The sequence below is a fragment of the Myotis lucifugus genome, unplaced genomic scaffold (genome assembly GCF_000147115.1).
Source record: "Myotis lucifugus unplaced genomic scaffold, Myoluc2.0 scaffold_25, whole genome shotgun sequence".
Taxonomy (NCBI): Eukaryota; Metazoa; Chordata; class Mammalia; order Chiroptera; family Vespertilionidae; genus Myotis; species Myotis lucifugus.
The window spans coordinates 7,541,613-7,561,605 of NW_005871073.1; the positions used below are offsets into that span (position 1 = coordinate 7,541,613).

A 19,993-nucleotide genomic window follows, 5' to 3' on the forward strand; every position below is an offset into this window, starting at 1 on the left:
CTAACCTGATGGTTCAAAATTAGAGCAACTAAAACCCTTGATTCTTATGATTAAAATAGCAAAGGATGTCATATTAGCATCATAAACTCTATTATGTATTTGCTACATAAACCTTATTCATTACTTAATGAAATTGTATTTTACTTGTATTTTATTAAGATTTATAGAGCAAAAGAATTTATTCTTTACTAAACTACCTAAACTGTTCTCTAACCCAGTGGTTTTTAGTTATCAGAATCACCCGAATAACTAGTTAAAACTCAGATTGCTGGGTGTGGCCTCTGGATTCTGAGTCTGTTGGTCTTGAGTAGGGCCTGAGGATGCATTTCTAACAAGTTCCCAGTTGACGCTGGTGCTCCCGGTCTGAGGACCACATCTTGAAGGCCAGTGCTTAACTAGCCTAACCCATCTGTGCATCTTTACAGATAGGTAATAAGATAAATTTTATTAAAGTTGAAGTGTTTAATCAATATCTAGAATTCATTTTCTTTATGATAGTAATTGTATTTCCTTCAAGTTGTAATCAATGGTCCACCTACTTAAAAAGCCCTATTTTTTCTCTTCTGCCTTGTTCTCATTCATACTTGAATTCATGCTTAACATTTGAGAAAAGTGTAGATTTTTAACATAATTCACATGGTATTACTAAAATATACTGATACTTTGTTAGTACAACCATACCTTTACTAATAAAGATACCTCTCCCCCCTGGGAGAAAGTTATGCCAGGAACTATGGCCAGGAACTATGCCTAGGGCTGAGAAAACAAACAAATGAATGCCGTTCTTTTCTTGGCTTAGGTGTGCCTTTTCATTTTTGTTTCAAGGAAAACTTGGAGCAGAACAGTTGGAGGAAATTTACTTTGCTTCTGTATCTAATTGCTTTCTCTTTCCCTATCTTCTTAAATGATAGCAGTTTACAAGTGTCAAATCTTACCAACAGTGTATTGGTTTTCAGGTTTTTCTTCATGCTAACAGTTCACATTGGGTATTTCCTTTTCCCTTGTGTCCCACACTTACTGTATGTGGAAACTTAAGGCTACTTGCTTCATTCATAATTGAATGTATTTTTATTTCCATCATTTGGTCCTCTAAAAGCTTTGGTTTTCTTTTCCATGAATCAAGATACTGCTATACAGATCTGATATTTTTATGCTTCTGCATTCCACTTCTTGCTGATTAACCCTTTACTTTTTTCCCCTCAAGATTAATTTTTTAAATATATGACATATAAAAATGAACATTTTTGACATCTTGAGATGCCTTGAATTCTAGAAATATACATAGTTTTACTTGCAGGAACTCTATTAAGTCTCCTTACATTCAATTGTACTTAGGAAGATAGCCCAAGAATTAATACCATTTGCTGTCTTAAAGTGAATGTTCTGAACAGTGTGATTAGTAATGATGGTAATTGCTTTTAACACTTATTTGAACCTGTAATTTTGGTGAGATGACTAATACAAAGATCAGAAAGAGTAAGTATGAGCAATTATTTTTCATTTACATGGTGTTGGTCTTTTAAGAAATAATGGAAGCAGGAATACTTTGTCCCTTGTATACTTCTTGTCAACATATTGTGACATTGAAAAATATAAAATGAAAAATTTGAATTCCATATTAAAGTCATATTTATTCTTTCTGACCTTCTAGTGGGAAAAAACTGGGTAATCATCAGGTATGCTTTATTTTTGAAAAAATATATAAATCCCCAAATTCTTTGAGCTACATCCTTCTTCACCTTGGTCCAAAGTCCGTCATGCTCTTCATGCATTTCAGCCTTGAGTATAATTTCCTTTCTCTCCCACCTGTTGTTGGATTGATTACGTGAGAAGAAACTTCTGTGGGAAGGGGGACAGTGATGCTATATATGGAAAGTTTACTAACAAGTGGAATTATTTGGGGGGATTACTGCTATGAATATCTTTTAGATATGTTTTAAAACCATTTGCAGCATGGCAGACTTAACACTGTTGAGTGGTTATAAAATGTATACTGAGGGAGTTTGTAAAAGGGGATCTAACTCAGATGAGTTAAGATTATTTTGATTCTGAAAGGTGTGAGGGTTATATAAAGGGAGGACCTTTGTAGGTATGAGTATATACAAGAAAGAAATTTAAAGAACTTTAGGTTTTATGGGTTAGTCGTTGAGGGTCTCTGGGAGATTAAGACACTTATAAAAAGGAGCGAAATCTCTTTTTGCTCTAAATTTAACAAAGGAGAGAATGAAACATTAGTTGAAACATTAGATATTGACCTATTGAGAAATTTTAAATCTTATCTTCTATTATTTAAATTTTTAGGATATAAAATTGGTTCTGTGATTTATGTTAAAATAATTCACTTACACTAAATTGAGAACAATTGGCAAATTTCCTCAAGAGATTGAACCAAGTTATAAGAAATACAGAATAATGAAAGTAAAACAGAAGAATGTGACAGGGCACCATTTACATTATACATGCTCTTGGAAATTATTTTGTACTAGAGGCCCGGTGCATGAAATCGTGCATGGGTGGGGTCCCTAGGCCAGGCCGGCAATCAGGGCTGATCGGGGCCAGGCCGATCAGGGCTAGGCCAGAGAGGAGGCAATGGTCGCCAGATGCCGATGCCACCATCATCAGCTCCCAGACACCACGTGGTTCCCAGCCTCCCTTCCTCCACCTTCCACTGTGGCAGGTGGGCAGTGGGCTGATCGGGGCCTGCCGGCCATGGAGAGGGACAGAGCAAGCCCTCAGCTCCCCTGGGAAAGGGGCCACATCCACTGCCACCCATCCCTGGTTCTCCATCCCAGCCCGGGGGCCAACCCTGATTGGACTATCAAGGCCTGCCACCTGGGGGGAGGAACCACAAGAGGTTGGCGGTCTGGCAGGGGCGGCAGGGGGAGGGACCATAGGAGGTTGGCTGTGGGAGTGCACTGACCACCAGAGGGCAGCTCCTGCATTGAGCATCTTCCCCCTGGTGGTCAGTGTGTGTCATAGCGACCAGTTCCGGTCGTCCAGTCGCTTAGGCTTTTATATATATAGATGATACGTTTTTTAAAAATACGGTACCAAATACTATAGATTACTTTTGAGAAAATATATTGTTAGCTTAGTATTCACACAAACAATATTAGTTATAACTTATTTAATATTTAAGACTTGTTTATAATATACCTTGACCTATAAAATTTACCTTTTTGATTCTGTAGAGGTTTTCAGGTCTTGCTGTTCTTTAAGGAAGAGTCAACCTGGTTTAAGTTGAAATAGCTTCTAAGGTGCCTGACTTGTTAACATACTTACCTCTCTGACACAGTTCTTCTTCCACTGTTCTTTAGTTACTTGCTGTGCTATAAACTGGGCTGCGCCCAGGCCTGTGTGGCTCATCTGATTGGAGCATCATCCCATATACCAAAAGGTGGCAGGTTCAATTCCCAGTCAGGGAACATATCCAGGTTGTGGGTTCAATAGTGGGGGAGGCAACTGATTAATATTGCTCTCTCACATCAACATTTCTTTCTCTATCTATCTATCTCTACCCTCTCAACACCCCCGTCAGTAAAATCATGTCCTCAGGTAAGGATCTATAATAATAAAAGCATAATATGCTAAGTAGACTGACATCCTTCTGGATGAAGCCGGGGCTGCGAAGGAAGCCCGAGTCCCGGGTGCCAAAGGGAAGCCGATGCCGGCAGCCGGGGGAAGGAAAGCCTAATCTTGCACGAATTTCGTGCATCAGGCCTCTAGTTTAAAAATAAAAACACTGGGCTGCTTTTTCATTCTTTTTTTTTTTTTTACCATTTTCTAGTCCAGTTATTGTATGTACTATAGGATGTCTGGTATTCAAATTGTTAAATAAGTTTTGGTATAATGCTCTTGTTCTGCTTGCTTTGCTTCTTAATTTATGTAGTTTTGGAAAATATAATAAAAGCCTGCAAATATTACTTATAAAAGATAATTCTTGCCTTTAAAAAGCTTATAAAAAAGATCATTTGGATAAATTCATAGAACTTAAATAAATACCATGTTGCCTAGAATTCTAACCTAATTCTAATAACCTTGATAATTTACTGACAACACAAAAATAAGAAAATACTTCCAGTTGTAATAAATAGGACATACTAGGCATCATGTCAGTGACATTCTTTTTAATGTTATGTTTCAAGGAGTCTTAATTTAGAAGAACCAAGTTTCATAGTCATATCATATTAATAGTACCAGCACATTAATCTAGAAAATTGAAAGAGTAAAAACAATGTTTAGACACGCAATATGTGCCAGGCACTATGCTAAATCTTTATTTATTTTTTTAAAATATGTTTTTATTGATTTCAGAGAGGAAGGGAGAGGGAGAGAGAGAGATAGAAACATCAATGATGAGAGAGAATCATTGATTAGCTGCCTCTGTACTCCCCACACTTGGGATCAAGCCCACAACCTGGGCATGTGTCACGGTGGGAATTGAACTGCGACCTCCTAGTTCCGTGGTTGGCAAACCGCGGCTCGAGAGCCACATGTGGCTCTTTGGCCCCTTGAGTGTGGCTCTTCCACAAAATACCACGTGCAGGCGCACATGTACAGTGCGATTGAAACTTCGTGGCCCATGCACAGAAATCGGTATTTTGTGGAAGAGCCGGTATTTTGTGGAATAGCCACACTCAAGGGGCCAAAGAGCCGCATGTGGCTCGCGAGCTGCGGTTTGCCAAGCAGCAGTTTGCCGACCACTGTCCTAGTTCATAGGTCAGTGCTCAACCACTGAGCCACACCGGCCAGGCCTAAATTTTAAATGTAGGATTCAAGAGTATAGACTGTATTATAGTAGGAAACTTAACACCAAACTGGATTTAGAGGATAAACTTCAAAAGCTGGTACCTCCTTTGTTTTATTATGTTGTCAAAACTTTCAGCCCTAGCTGGTTTGGCTTAGTGCATAGAGCGTCAGCCTGCAGACCAAAGGGTCCCAGGTTCGATTCTGGTCAAGGGCTGCAACCTTGGTTGCAGGATCCTCCCTGGCCTGGGCCCTGATAGGGGCTCGTGCAAGAGGCAACCAATTTATGTGTTTCTCTCACATTGATGTTTCTTCCTGTCTTTCCCACTCTCTTCCACTCTCCTTAAAAATCAATGGAAAAATAGCCTCTTGTGAGGATTAACAAAACAACAACAAAACCCACAAAAAAACCCTTACTTTCAGGCTATTCAATTTGTGATTGTATGTTTCTGTTCAGTCATAGTAACATTTTTATTGTGATTTTAATTCTTAAATATGGAGAGTATCCTGGTACTTTTTTTTCCCACTAGTTGAATATGTTAAAACTTCTAATTAAAAGGTGTAGTAGAATAATAGAGATGTATTAGCTCTTTTCTTTTTACTTTGAGTTAAAATCTAGTGTGACCCACAAAACAGAAATATTAAAACATAAAGCAAATCCGACTTTGTACGCTTTCATAATGATGAGTAACCTAATGTCAGTTGAATTTGTACTAGTTTCTTGAGGAAAAAATGAATCAGTTCTCTTTTATGTCTCTTTAGCAAAAATAAGCAACTAAATTATTGTGTCACACAAGTTTGATTTGTTTTGTTTTCCAGGTGCAACAATCGAACACAGTGTATAGTAGTTACTGGGTCAGATGTATTTCCTGATCCATGTCCTGGAACATACAAATATCTTGAAGTCCAGTATGAATGTGTCCCTTACAGTAAGTATGAAATCGATATGTTTCACTTCTCCAGCATTCCTCGTTGATGCTGAAAGACTACACACATGAAAGAAGCATATGTTTATGGCCTAAAAAACCATTATGCATGCAGAGCACTAACAGACTCGGGCCTCCAATTAGCTTCATGAAGTGTGGAAGGAAGCCATCGTGTCATGCTGGCCAAGTGTCTGTCTGTGTTCTTAAGTGTTTGGCTTTTAAGGCTAGTGTTTTTTCCAGGAAACAAACTTGAATTAGCTATTCAGTAGGGCAGATAGAAATCTGTACTTTTGCCCGATACCAGTTGCTGACAAATTGGTTTGGCTCACGGTTTTGTAAAGAAGGAATTGACTTTGGTTTTAATTGTGAGCTACTTGAATGGCTACCTGCTGTCGTGGTAACTTCAGTGCCTGTGAAAAGCTACCATTGCAGTAACTGAGGCCAGTGCTTCCCTTTTGGTTCCTTTGTCCTTAAGGGAGCATTTCTTTACCACATTCAGTGATGGAATCTTAACACTAAGCAACATAGATATGACAAAATTGTGCACATATTTCTATTTTTAATTTGGCCTAACATCCATTTATAGTGAGGTCCATAAAGGGATATTTAAAATTCAATTGGAAATGCCCTAAGTAGGAGTCAGCTAATGTTCTAATTCTGTACAGTTTTCCTCCAAACCTTAAAATTTATACTTCTAAATTGTATTCTGTACTTTCCTTGTACATTTTGGACAACTAAAAAGTTTTAGTTTATTACCTAATTTTCATAAGCTAGTTTGTTTGAAAATGTTCTTGTATTCATTACTTTTTAACTTGAAAAAAAAAGTGTCACATTGCCTCATTTCATAGGAATTTGAATTAAAAGTTCATTAGCAGCAATTTTATTCATTTGAGATAGTTTTGGTACACTTTCCTCCAGGAAAAAAAATCATCGGATTCCAATTAAATAATGAAATTACTTTTTCCAGAACCTCCAAAACTAGATCACTAGTTCTGACAGATTCCTACATGCAAACCATCAGTATTTCTATAACCAAATGGCCAAATTCTAATAGATGTACTATGTCCAATACAATAGCAATGCATTCTTACATTGTGTGAAGGCGCTGTCTCTCTCTTTTCTACCCACAGTTTTGATAAATTGGCTTTTTGTGGGGTATCAGTTAAAGGCCAAACACAGATGATCTTTTCTTTTCATTCCTGCTCTGTGCTCCTGTGTTACTGTGAAATGGATGCTTTTTATGTTTTCAGTATTTTCTATACCATTTGTAGGATTGGAAGCCCACTGAGTGCACTGATCTTGATGTCATTTCTCCCGTGTGTAGTGTTGGTGGCTCACATACTCATTCTCCTGTGCCACTAGAGGAACACTGTATTCTTTTAAGCTAACCAAAATTTTGTTCCATGAAGTCACGTTCACTTGAATTTAGCATGGTTTCTGTCTTCACATTAGAGAAGGAATACAACATCCATCCCCAAACAGTGGAGTCAGTCAGAGCTGCCAAGAATTGTTTCTTTCTGGAGCCTGTTCCCATACCCTAGTCTGTAGACCAAGAGCAGAGTGAAGCAAATGTTATTTTCAGACTGAAGTTATTTCTTGCGCTGTGTAAGAAAGGGGAAAGTGGATATCTTCTGGAACGTCTAACTTTCAAAATTTTACTTTTTCAGTTCTCCAGAACTATTTTACATTGTGCACTAAACTTGCAATTAGCTATCCTCAGAGAAGTATTGGTTCTTTTTAGTTTTTGTCCTTTAAATAAAACATGGGAATTAATTTGCTGTTACCTTTCTAGAAGTTTGCACAAGGCAGAAATAAGTCTGTGGCTTTTTTAAAACCATTTCTTGCTAAAGAATTGATGTAATTATAACTTCTATATACCGTGCAGTAGTGACACACTATCAATTGCATGATTTTGACTAATATGAAAATATAAACCAAAGGATCTTTTTAGATTGTTCTCTGTTCCTCAGTTCTTTTGTTTCTTTATGGTTCTGTTCATAGTACCCATCCTTCACACTTGCTTTTATTTTAAGCCTGTAACTTTTATTTTCTCCTTGTTTTAGTACTTGTACTATTTGGATAACCTTTACACTATACTTAGTGAAAATTGTCACCATTAGGTAATATTTATTATGTGTTCCTTACCATCTTGCTTTATGGCAGTTTTTATCCAGAGCAAATTCTCCAGGAGCTTATATATCCCATACTGTTCTTTCCTCTTTAAAAAGCTATTCAGAAAATTTTTCATTCTTCTGAAAGTTTAATAATTAATTTACTCAACAGAGTCCATTAGAAAACCTGTTTGTTTTATTTTGCATGTTTACAGACAGGCATATGTATTATATCTGACATATAATCCTAGATAATGTCTATGTCAAAAATATATCTACACAGGGCATTCTTTATCCTTAGCAGAAGTGTTGGTAATTGAATGTATTTGTTTAAAATAATTCATAAGGATCTTGTAGGATAAAGGAGACAATCAGATTGGAAATTCATATTCTGTAGGCAGAATTTGGCATTGATTTTTGTGTTATATTGTTTCAGATTATCACTAAATTATAAAAGTGATTTCATAATTTTAGCTACAAGTTTTATTTGATGAAAAAATAACCATTACTGTTAACTAAGTCATTATTAATGAGTAAACATGAGATTATTCAAAATGAAATAGTGTGTCACTTCAGTTACAGAGTATATAGGCGTTAGTTTGCTTGGGTAAATTTCTTGTGTTCCATATCCATGTAGTCCTCCACTGATGTTAGTGGGCCTTGTATTTATGTTTGTTTGGTCTATAGAATAGTAAACATATTATTATGAATTAATTCACACAGTCCTAGACAAGTTGCATATATATTAGGCATGTGAAGATGCTAATTAATGCCAATTTCATTAATTTTATTGTGATTTTGTATTCTGGGTTGAGGAATTTTAATGTACTGATTTGACATATATACCTGTGCTTTGGATTTTCATAAAAATTATAATGTAAGGACATTTGTTTTAAATATCCATATCTTATTTGATTCATTAATCACCAAAGGTTTTATTTAGTTGTTTTTTTATCTTTATCTTTGGATATTCTCAGTTTTCATCAGAATTATAAATTAGATACAACCTATACCCATTCTATTTTTTTAATATAAGTATATCAGTTAAATCACAAACAAAGCCTCCCTATTTAATATTTTACTCAGTAACTGCACTGTCAGTTTAATTTATCTAATAATAAAACTCTTCCATTTTCAGTTAATAGAAAATGAAATATACTTTCTACATTCCTTATTGAACTTGTTTTAAGTTCTATTTTAAGTATGTAACATATTTTAAAGTGTATTATTCCCATCCTTTCAATGTAATTGATTTATTTCAGTAAAATCCTCCTTTTCTAAAAGAATATAGCTGTATAAAAATATAAGTCTGAGCAGTCACAACACTAATGATTTTTCTTATCCTCATTTTCCCACCACGCCCTTCGTTATTGATTCCAAGCAGGTATAATATTGTTCTTCACTGAGGAGTAATTTTAGGACTAGTGGTTTATAAAAAGTTTTTCATGTCAGTAACACTTAATTTCTTCTTTTTACCGGATGCAGTCAGAATTACACATTATAGAGCAAGTATGTTTCCTGAAAGTAGTTTAATACACCAAGTTGGATGGGGTTGGGGGGTGGTAGCTTAATGTGGAAGGAGTATGCTATTTTTATGCCAAAAATATTAGTGTGATGTTTCTCCCTAAGGTATTTCAGGAGGTCAGTATTTAATCTTGAATTATTATAAGTTTAAGAAATTAATCAAGTTAAGACATCTTAATGAAATGTGCAACTACAGTATCTTTGAGTAATCAGTTTGGAGATAAAGTCCTAGCACACCCTAATGCATTTTAATAAGGGAAGCAGCAGCAGCAGAGACATTAATCTGAACACTTTATGAAATTCAGGCAACATACTTCAAAGCCTACATACAATCTAAAATAGTGCTTTGTGGTTTGTAATTATTAGAATACTATTTACCAATAAGAATGTCATGTAGCAGCCTTCTTTAACTGCATAATCCATTTCTTTAAACTTCTTGGAGGGAGGATTTTTTTCGCTTATCACTGTACTAATCAGGTTTGTTTTATGAAAGCATTTACCTTTTCTGGGGTCTGTGGAGTCAAGGTATTTGCTTTGAATGCTTGGTATGATTGTTGTTGCATGCGAGCTTGCTTTCTGTGTAAATTAATGATGGTAGACAATGTCATAATGAGCTAACCATAATTCTTTCTTCCTTTTTCTCCTTGCCTACTGTGCTTGCTTTTTCCTTGTATGTATTTTGCTTACTTTCTTTTAATAGTCTTAGTATTACAACTTGAGATATGTGTTATAGAGAATTTAATAAGAATTATATATTATGGAGTATAATATAATTTTTATACTTAAATTTACTAATAGTGGAAAAGAAATGCATTACCATACCCCACCCTTCAAAATCCCTATTGGGATAGATGGGGGAAATTTGTATATTCCTGTAAAGGAGGCATTGTTTTTTTATGGTTCAGATGCATATTTGTAGAAATAGAAAATAATGGAAAAACAGTTACAACATGTACTGAGATGCATAATTATATATTTCGTGTTATATAAACATATTTGAAAAATGTTAAAATGGAGCAATATCTACATTCATTAAATTTGACCTAAGCTCCAAAATTGAGTTGTAATTTTTTATAACTATATTTTGCTGTTATTATGCTTAACCTCATTTTAGTCGATGTAATTTGAATTCACATGATAGGATGTATGGTCATGATACACCTATGCATGCATTTGTGTCTATAGCGTACATACAAAAGTAAAACTTGATAAGAATGCTGAGTGACTTTGCAAAGGCAAGAGTATGTATACCATGCATTAGTGAAGAATTTCATTATTTATTCAGGTACACTAAGTGAAGCAACATGCCAACATATTTGTATTGCCTCCTTAATCTATTAAAATGATTGATCCATGTTTTTTTATGTAACTTTAGAATCTTTCTCCTGCTAGGTTTTCCTGTTGTGTGTTTCTCTTTATCCAAAGTAGTGCAGCTCTTATTCTTCCTATATTTAGCATCTATTACGAATTCAGTCTTAGACTAATAGTCAATTTATTTTAATCTTTTTTCTTTTTTCCTTGCACTCTTTTTATTTTTCTTCCGATGCTTAAAATAGAAGTGGAGCAAAAAGGTAAATAACGTACACAGTCTGAACCCCAGCTCCCTGTTATGTGCCTTATGGATGTTACCTCCTCCCTTCCCTTCCCCTGCAATACTCCTGACATTAAAGTAATCGGCAGGATCTCATAAGTGCACCTCCTAGAGAAGTCGACTATTAACAATGAGATTATGTGACTGCTAAATCTGGTGATGGAATAAAAATTCTGAAGTCGGCGAGGGGGAACTGTCCTTTTTCACCCTATATCTCTTTTTTCTGACACCCTTGGATATTTTATTATTAAAGTGCCATCTTGCCTGGTTTCCAGAACCCTCTCCATAGCATGCCATGGTTACAGGGTATCCTGGTTGCTTCATCACTGCTTTCCTTGTATTTACTTTTCTCTGCTCCTAATTGCATTTTCCGAATATTTATGTTTCTTCAATCGAAGCTCCTTTGTTTTCAGTCTAACCTCTGTAAAAGTTCTAAACAAGGCTTCACATTGGGGTTTTATGTTCTTTTTTGTTTATTTTGCTTTGGGGTTTTGGGGGCTCATAAGTGGGCCAGGGAAGGGGAGGGTTTGGGGGCTTATAAGGGGGCCAGGGAAGTTTGATTTAAAATAAAGTATTTTGTACACTGTTGTGCACTAACGCTTCAAGTTTAAAAGCATAAATTACCATATTATCAAATAAAAACACGTAACAAAAATGTAAATGCTTCGCTCAATTATGAATGGTCTTAAACGTAGCTTCGTATGTGTGAAAACAAGCCCCAACCACTCTGTGTGCTGGTGCATTGATTATGGGAACTTGAGGGAAGAAGGGCAGTACTTTGTTTTAAGGATACACTTTGGAAAAATAGAATGTTAATTAAATGATTTTTTTTCTTTTGATTTATGATCCTTAAAAGTTGTAATTTTTTTAACTTGGCTTAATTCTTGTCTTTTCTCTGTGACTGCTAGTTTTTGTGTGCCCTGGGACCTTGAAAGCAATTGTGGACTCGCCATGTATATATGAAGCTGAGCAAAAGGCAGGTGCTTGGTGCAAGGACCCTCTTCAGGCCGCAGATAAAATTTATTTCATGCCCTGGACTCCCTATCGTACCGATACTTTAATAGAATATGCTTCTATAGAAGATTTCCAAAACAGTCGCCAAACAACAACATACAAACTTCCAAATCGAGTAGATGGTACTGGATTTGTGGTTTATGATGGTGCTGTCTTCTTTAACAAAGAAAGAACGAGAAATATTGTGAAATTTGATTTGAGGACTAGAATTAAGAGTGGAGAGGCCATAATTAACTATGCCAACTACCATGATACCTCACCGTATAGATGGGGAGGAAAGACTGATATCGACCTAGCAGTTGATGAAAATGGCTTATGGGTCATCTATGCCACTGAACAGAACAATGGAATGATAGTTATTAGCCAACTGAATCCATACACTCTGCGATTTGAAGCAACGTGGGAGACTGTGTACGACAAACGCGCTGCATCGAATGCTTTTATGATCTGCGGAGTCCTGTACGTGGTCAGGTCAGTTTATCAAGACAATGAGAGTGAAACAGGCAAGAACGCCATTGACTACATCTACAATACCCGATTAAACCGAGGAGAATATGTAGATGTCCCCTTCCCCAACCAGTACCAGTATATCGCTGCAGTGGATTACAATCCCAGAGATAACCAACTCTACGTGTGGAACAATAACTTCATTCTACGATATTCTCTGGAGTTTGGTCCACCTGATCCTGCCCAAGGTGAGAATGTTTGCTTGCTAATGTAGATATGTCTCTTGTGAACAGCGTATTTGTAAAAGACTTTTTAATTTTTCCCGTTTATTTTCTCCCCCTTTTCATAGTTAAAGCACAAAGAATAATGAAGCATTTAAAGTTATTTCATAGTATATACATTTTAGTTTTATTTTAGTCCATCCTCCCTCCCCCCCCCCACACACACACATCCCCCTCAATTTCTTCACTTAAATGTTGGCTTCAGAAAATTGTAGCCTCATTGGGCACTGCTAAAAATATAATACCAGCTACAAACAAACCTGTTAGCTTTGTTTTTTTCCTCCCTGACTTCTGAATTGATTACAATCTATGTGCAGACCTTTTAACTTCTTGGCGCCAGTGGGTAAGGGGAATAAGTGTTAGGAAGTCCCAGGAGAATTGCGAGGCTTGATGTACACTCCAGGCATAAGTGAGTGTTTTGAAGTCTGCTCTCTGTGCAGGAGAGGGAGTCATCCAATAGCTTCCTAGATCATGTAAAAATTATCCATTTTTATTTCCTGGTAAATTAGTAATGGTTTTAAGTCAATATTTCTGTGACTTCAACTGTCACCGTGGACAAAACATTACATGATTCCAAGTGATATTTTATAAAGATGTTATCTGCTAATATTTTTATGTGTTATCTTCAGGTAACCTTATGGAGATTCATCCTTCAGGAAGTAATGCTAAATCTTGGGAAATATACTTTAGTTTATCAAGTGAATTGAATTCTGTGGGAAACAATTATTTAGGTTGAATTAAATGAATATTTTATTAAAACAAGGTTACCTCATCCTCACGATAAAAGTTATAGAGCTTGCACTAATTATGAGTCTTATATTTGAACAATATTTGTGTATTAAAGTTCTGAATTAATGTTTCAGTTTACTGAGTTAATTGGAATTCTCACATTATTGAGTAACTTCAAAATTTTAGGAGCCAGACTGTTCTTTGGAATGATTAAATCAAACTCTTCAAGGTGGATCAGAAATTAATATTTTTTTCTTCTATTAAAGTAGTACACATCCACATACTCTTATATATATATACCCCACATAGTTTAGGATATACTAAGTTATAAATATTGTTATGGGATCAGAACCTCAAAAACAGAAGTCATAGCCTTTTATTGTTTAACTTTTGTTGTTGTTGTCATATACTCTTTTTATTATTATATACTAATATACACATAACATTGCACACATAGTCCTTACACTTTCAAAACTGATACTATTCAAAATATCAATATGATTCATGATATTGAGTGGATGGTGGTGTTTGCTAAAGCCCAGGTTCCTGATTCCTGGTAGAAACACCAACTTGAGATCCAGTCCTACATTTAACTTACATTTTTAACTTCAGCAGTGCTGGTTCAGAGAATTTCTGTACATGCAAGTGATTCGTAGGAAAAAGATTAATAACTTTAAGGCTTTGTTTGTTAGTTTAGGAAAGTCAGACCTCATATCCTATATAATGAAAGACTAATATGCAAATCGACCAAACAGTGTAATGACTGGTCACTATGATGTGCACTGACCACCAGGGGGCATGGCGAGCACAGAATGGTGGCGGGAGCCTCCCTCGCCTCCACGGCAGCACTAAGGACCCCTCAGGGGATGTCCAACTTCCGGCTTAGGCCTGGGGAGCAGGCCTAAGTCGGAAGGCGGACATCCCCCCGAGGGGTCCCAGACTGTGAGAAGGTGCAGGCCAGACTGAGGGACCCCCTCCCCACCCCCCAGTGCGTGAATGTCGTGCACCAGGCCTCTAGTTAGATATAAGGTTTGCTGAGAATCAGTTTTTCAAATACCAGTTTGAATGAGACATTAGTTAATTGTGTGAAGGTGTCTTTTGTACTAGAAGGTAAGATTTGCGTCACAGTGCTTTGAAATCTGCATCAAATGGCTGTCTGATTCAATGATTGTTGGAACTGGGACAAGATATATTCCTTATAGGCTATTTGCTATCATACTTACAGTAACAGACTGATGCAAATAGTTATGTAGAAAGGCAGGGGCTACCCAACACATTGGCTCACATTATAAATGGAATACAAGCTGTTAATGGAAAAGGTTCTTGTGAGCACTGTATGCCTGAATTATTATGTGCCCTTTGATGTCTCAATTTCTCCACCAGTGTTTTTATTTATTTATTTTGCAGTTGAATTTTTGAGTCTCAGAACAACAAAATTTGTGATGTGATTTTTATTCATAAGAGCAAAAATGACATTGACTTAGTACAAGGCCCCTTTTTCTCTAATTAATGTATGTCTAGAATTTTTTGGCTTAAAATGATAGCAGTAATGACTGTTGTCACATGCTCTACAATGAAATCTTCATTTTTTTTCCCTAAAAGCCAGGACCATGCTTCCCCTTTATCCTATAGGTTTGTAAAAGGCAAATGTCAGGAATTGACAAAATTTGACATTGTATTGATACTTGTGGTAACCTTTTTTGTAACCTGTACTACCCTCAGAGCTGTTCCATTTGTGTTGGGTGGTAGTAAATCTCTTCTCTCCATTAGAAAAATAAGAAAATAATTTTTAAAAAATGTAAATTCATCATGAGGCAACACCTGAAGGATTGTTAATAGAGACTAATTGATTGCCCTGTCTACTTGTCACAAAAAATACTCAGTGAATACAAGATGAGTAATATTATTTTTACATGTGGCTTATATTCTAGTGAATATTTTGATCCATTTCAGATGAAAAAGTCTGATAATTTAGATGCTTTTTAGAAAGAGCAGTTACCAGCGTTGAAAATGAGAAGCTTAGACACATTTGGTAACTGTGTTCCTACAACTGTGTTTTGTTATCCAAAATAGCCATTCTTAAATATTTCCAGAAAGTCAAAATTCATATTGGCCCTTTAAAAAACCCTTAGTGGTAAAAAGTTTTATCTGACCTACATTTTTCTTGCTGCTGTTTGAATCATATTCTGTTAGTCTCTATTTTTATAATTTATCTTTATATGCTTTTAGAGAGCCTCCAGTCTCTCTCATCCAAGATGTGTGCTGATAGCTGGATGGGGCCTTGCAGAACTGTTCTGGCCCATAAATTTAGGTCAAACCAATAAGCCACTGTCAGCTTTCCAGAAGCAGGATCCGAGAAACGGATGGGACAGAGCAATGAGAGATCAGGTCTTTCCCTGTTATACAAAGCAGTGATTGACTGGCTTGGCTGAAACTCAGTCTTATGTACTGGATTTGCCACGATGTGTGTCAACAAGGCATACATTGTGCTGTAAAATTATTCATTCCTTTCATTTTTCATTGTGGACTGCTTCATAGTGTATTAGCTTTAGTACTTTTTCCCATTTATAAATCCAAGCTCTTTTGTTTCTCACAGTACACGTATATTATTTCTTTGTCGTGATCATGGTTTTTGAATAAATCTTTCCTCTTTTTCTTTTCTTTGAGTTTTAGCTTTCTGTGATCTCTGCATAGTTCATTTGCTCCATTTACCTAAACTAGGTCTATTTTTCCTTTCACCTTCCTCCTCCCTAACGTGGGCTTAGGAAAATCCCATTTCAGTCTTATTTTAACTCTTTTCTGTTTCCTAATCTGAATTGCTCTATATTTACAGAATCTGACTGCAAATTTGATATCCTAAATGTTATCGAAAAATATTGTGTCTTGGGTTTTGACAGCTCTTGAATAATTACTCTAATTATGAAGTACGACACTTCAATAATATGAGGGGAAATTTTTATCAAGAGAGTTAGGTTTATTATTTTTTTAGGAAGTGTTTAGCATAAAATGCATATTTCTTGAAACATCTTCCCACTGATAATGAATGCTCTCAAATAAAGATGCCCACTGTTTTTAAACATTAAATAGGGTAAATTTAATGAATACATTAGTATTGCCTTACCGGGCTATAGACTCACGCTAGCTGGAGTACCTTCAGTGAATCATGGGTTAGTTCTTGGACCTAGATGATGGAAATGCTCCCCTTCGCTTAAATGGGTATTGTCCTTAAATCTTTTCATGCAGGAAAAAGCCAGTGATAAATAGCAAGTCCTTAGTAGACACCACTGTAATACATTGAACCATTCTATATGTGCTTGTCAAAATCTTCATGGGTTCCTATTAAGTATGTTTATTAGCATTTTATTAGCACCGTTTCTAGGTCTCTCAAATGGTAACAGTAGGCAGAATGCTACATCAGTTCAGGGTCTTGCTGTGGCATCCTAATAACTGGGATGAAGCTCTGTATATTAGGGTTTGGATTAGGTAGACGGGTTTGAATAGGTTTCTGCAGCAGCAGCTGGGCATGAAGTTTGCCTTGTTTTCTGCTATCATTTGTAGGCTATTCTAGAGCTTTGAATCTCTTGCCACATGAATTTCAGTATGAAACTTTGTAGTCTATTGCTCCAGTATCTTACACTATCATTCCCACATATTTTCTTCTTTTAGAGATTTACACAGAGCACAGTGTCAGGTACATGCTCCAAAATAAGGGCAGATGCCATGCTTTTCCAGCATCTGTGAAAATCTTTTACCTAGAAAAGTTAAGATCATGACATTTAAGGGTATGGACAAGTGACCTTGAACAAACTGTTTAACCTTCTCTATGGCTCAGTTTCCACATCTTTAAAAGGAAGATAATCATAGTCCTACTTCATTGGGGTTGTGGTACGGATTAACTAAGGTGATCTGATGATCCTTGAAGGCTGATTAGCATAGTGTCTGGTACATAAATGCTGAATAAGTGTAAGCTTTTATCATTATCTGATGCCCTGTCTTCACCTGTGGAAAGAAATATTCATCTTTAGAAATGCCTCAGCATTTCTAACTTCAGCCTTACAAAAAATTACTTTCCTTGAAGTTGCTAAACTTTGTCCTTGAAAAATCCCAGAAATTCTAGTAGTCCTCCTAAAAGGTTTAATTTTGCCACTTGAAGTTTACTTTCATGTTTATTTTCACAATGTCCCAATATTTTAGTGATTTGCCTTTGATAATGTGTTGATTTCCTTTGAACTACCTTCTTTTGATGAACAAAAAGTGAAAAGGTATGAAAATTATCAAAAGACACATGGAAACAGGATATAGAATGTTGCATGGAATTTTATATATTTTAATAGAGGTCATTTTATTATCTACCTCCACTCGGATGTTATGAATCTTTCAGATCACTAATTGTAGTATTGTTGATATGTATTTCAGTGATGAAATATGCCCTAATTAGTATAGTGTTGAGGGATACATAAGATGGTGTAGCATGAAACCACTTTACTCTGCCCTGTTCTCTTTTTGCTCCGATTCTCCACTCCCCTTTAAAATTGGATCCAGCAGCAGTCATTTGACACTTCTGCAAAAGATCGTAATGCTTTTGACAAATGTTAATTGAGAAAGCACTGAAAGCCTGGCTGCATTGTAATCAAAAGAAAATTACAGAGGTTTAACAAGATGCCAGGCAAGTGCTTTGCAGAAAAAGATAGACCGGTTTGAATAGGTTTCTGCCGCTGCTGATGTTTGACTAATGTACACAGGCATCTCTCATGGTCAATACATTATGCCCTGGAAACAAAACATATGTTTAAAAGAAATTTGTCTTGTTATAGAAGGGAAAAAAGGTATAGAAAGTGTGTAGTGAACTTCTTGGTAACAGGAAATTTGTCCCTGCTAAAGGTCTAGAAACAAGTGTTTCTGATAAACTTAGCATACTCTGTCCCTATCAGAATTGTATAAACAACTATTTATTGACCAGAGCTTAAAATACTAAACAAGGTAATAATAAGTTTCCTAAGAAGTTTTAATGTTCTAGTTTGTTTCTTATGTATAGATAAAGCATAAAATAAGTTAATTTTATGAGATTATTTGAAAAAATAGTTTTAATCTGCTGTACTCTAAACAATTTAAATTTAAGCATTATCTTAAAACCTTGTAAGGGCCAGTAAGTATAAATGTTGATAAAATTTTAGTGTGATCACCTAATAGATTTCAAAGATAGTATTAAAGTTTTACTGACAGACTTTTTATTATTGTTTAACCCATTTAAATGGTAGTTAATGAAGGACACATAAGCTCCATTAATTTTTTAACCTACTGGATTTCACAGTCTGAAAATAATGTTGGAAGTCAAAAAATACCCTTTAAAAACTTCTTTGTAAATTTTTACTTTTAAATGTGTAACTGTCATTCCTTTAGTTCCTGTTAAGGGTCAGTAAGATACAGTGGAATGCAGTTGACATTTGGTTTTGAATTAGGCATGAATTGATCTAACCTGTTATCTTGATGAGAGATTTCATTTCTCTTGCCAGACTAGTTGTTTTTTCATACCTATGTTTTCAAAAGTAAAGAAACTAAAGCCTTGGATGTTTCCTTACTAAAATAGCACCCACATACCAAACTTATCTTCTGTTTGGGTCTGATCAGGCATGCTCAAAAATCTCTCAAGCCAGATTGGCTTCTGGGTAGAAAGATGTCACCATATTTATGTTCCTGCAAGATGCAGAGTGGGTGACTAAATTTTCTGTTGTCCTATTTATATGTAATTGGTCAGACTTTTGTTGATACTCTGAATTTGATTGTTTTATAGAGTATGGATTTATACAAGAAAACACTTTTTCTAAGTTATTTAGTAGTGACAGTGCATTTGCACTTTGAAACTTTATATAAAACTGTCTGTTTCCTGTTACATGATATATGATGAAATTATACTTAAGCTATATTGTCAAATATTTCATTGAGAAGTAAACCTAACACAATTAGAGTCATACAGTAAAATCTATCATAAGGCCCAAACTGCCTCCACTTAGCCAACAATATGAATAATTGGAATAATTGAAAAGGTTTATTTTTCTTCCCTACTGCTGATGTTCTCAATAATGCTCATCTTGTTGGTCTTGGGGTAGTTGGATGAGTGGGCTTTTGTGAGTGCATGCGTACACACATGTGTGCCTGTATGTGATTGTGCGTGTTTGAGCATTAACATGCTCATCTTTTTTCCATAGTGCCTACCACAGCTGTGACAATAACTTCTTCAGCTGAGCTGTTCAAAACCACAGTATCAACCACAAGCACTACTTCACCGAAAGGCCCCATGAGCACAACTGTAGCTGGATCCCAGGAAGGAAGCAAAGGGACAAAACCACCTCCAGCAGTTTCTACAACCAAAATTCCTCCTGTAACAAATATTTTTCCCCTGCCAGAGAGATTCTGCGAAGCGTTAGATGCCAGGGGGATATGGTGGCCTCAGACCCACAGGGGAGCGATGGTTGAACGGCCATGTCCCAAGGGAACAAGAGGTATTTCCTGTAAAATATTATAGATACGTTTAAAATTTTACTTTAGGTAGATTCTGAATCGCACTGAAGTGATTTTTACTTGAGGAAGGATATATTTACAGTAGCAAGCGTTATTATTCTTGTT

At 35.9% G+C, this 19,993-nt stretch overlaps 1 protein-coding gene across 16 annotated transcripts in view; it reads left to right on the top strand.

Moving 5' to 3' along the window:
• Nucleotides 1-19,993, top strand: part of ADGRL2 (adhesion G protein-coupled receptor L2) — a 276,823-nt gene that overhangs the window by 214,783 nt on the left and 42,047 nt on the right. For all 16 annotated transcript variants that reach the window (XM_023751775.1, XM_023751777.1, XM_023751782.1 and 13 more), the window contains 3 exons: nucleotides 5,566-5,675; nucleotides 11,807-12,607; nucleotides 19,576-19,869. In XM_023751775.1, coding sequence (XP_023607543.1) covers nucleotides 5,566-5,675; nucleotides 11,807-12,607; nucleotides 19,576-19,869 — 1,205 coding nt within the window. The remainder of the gene's footprint in view (nucleotides 1-5,565; nucleotides 5,676-11,806; nucleotides 12,608-19,575; nucleotides 19,870-19,993) is intronic.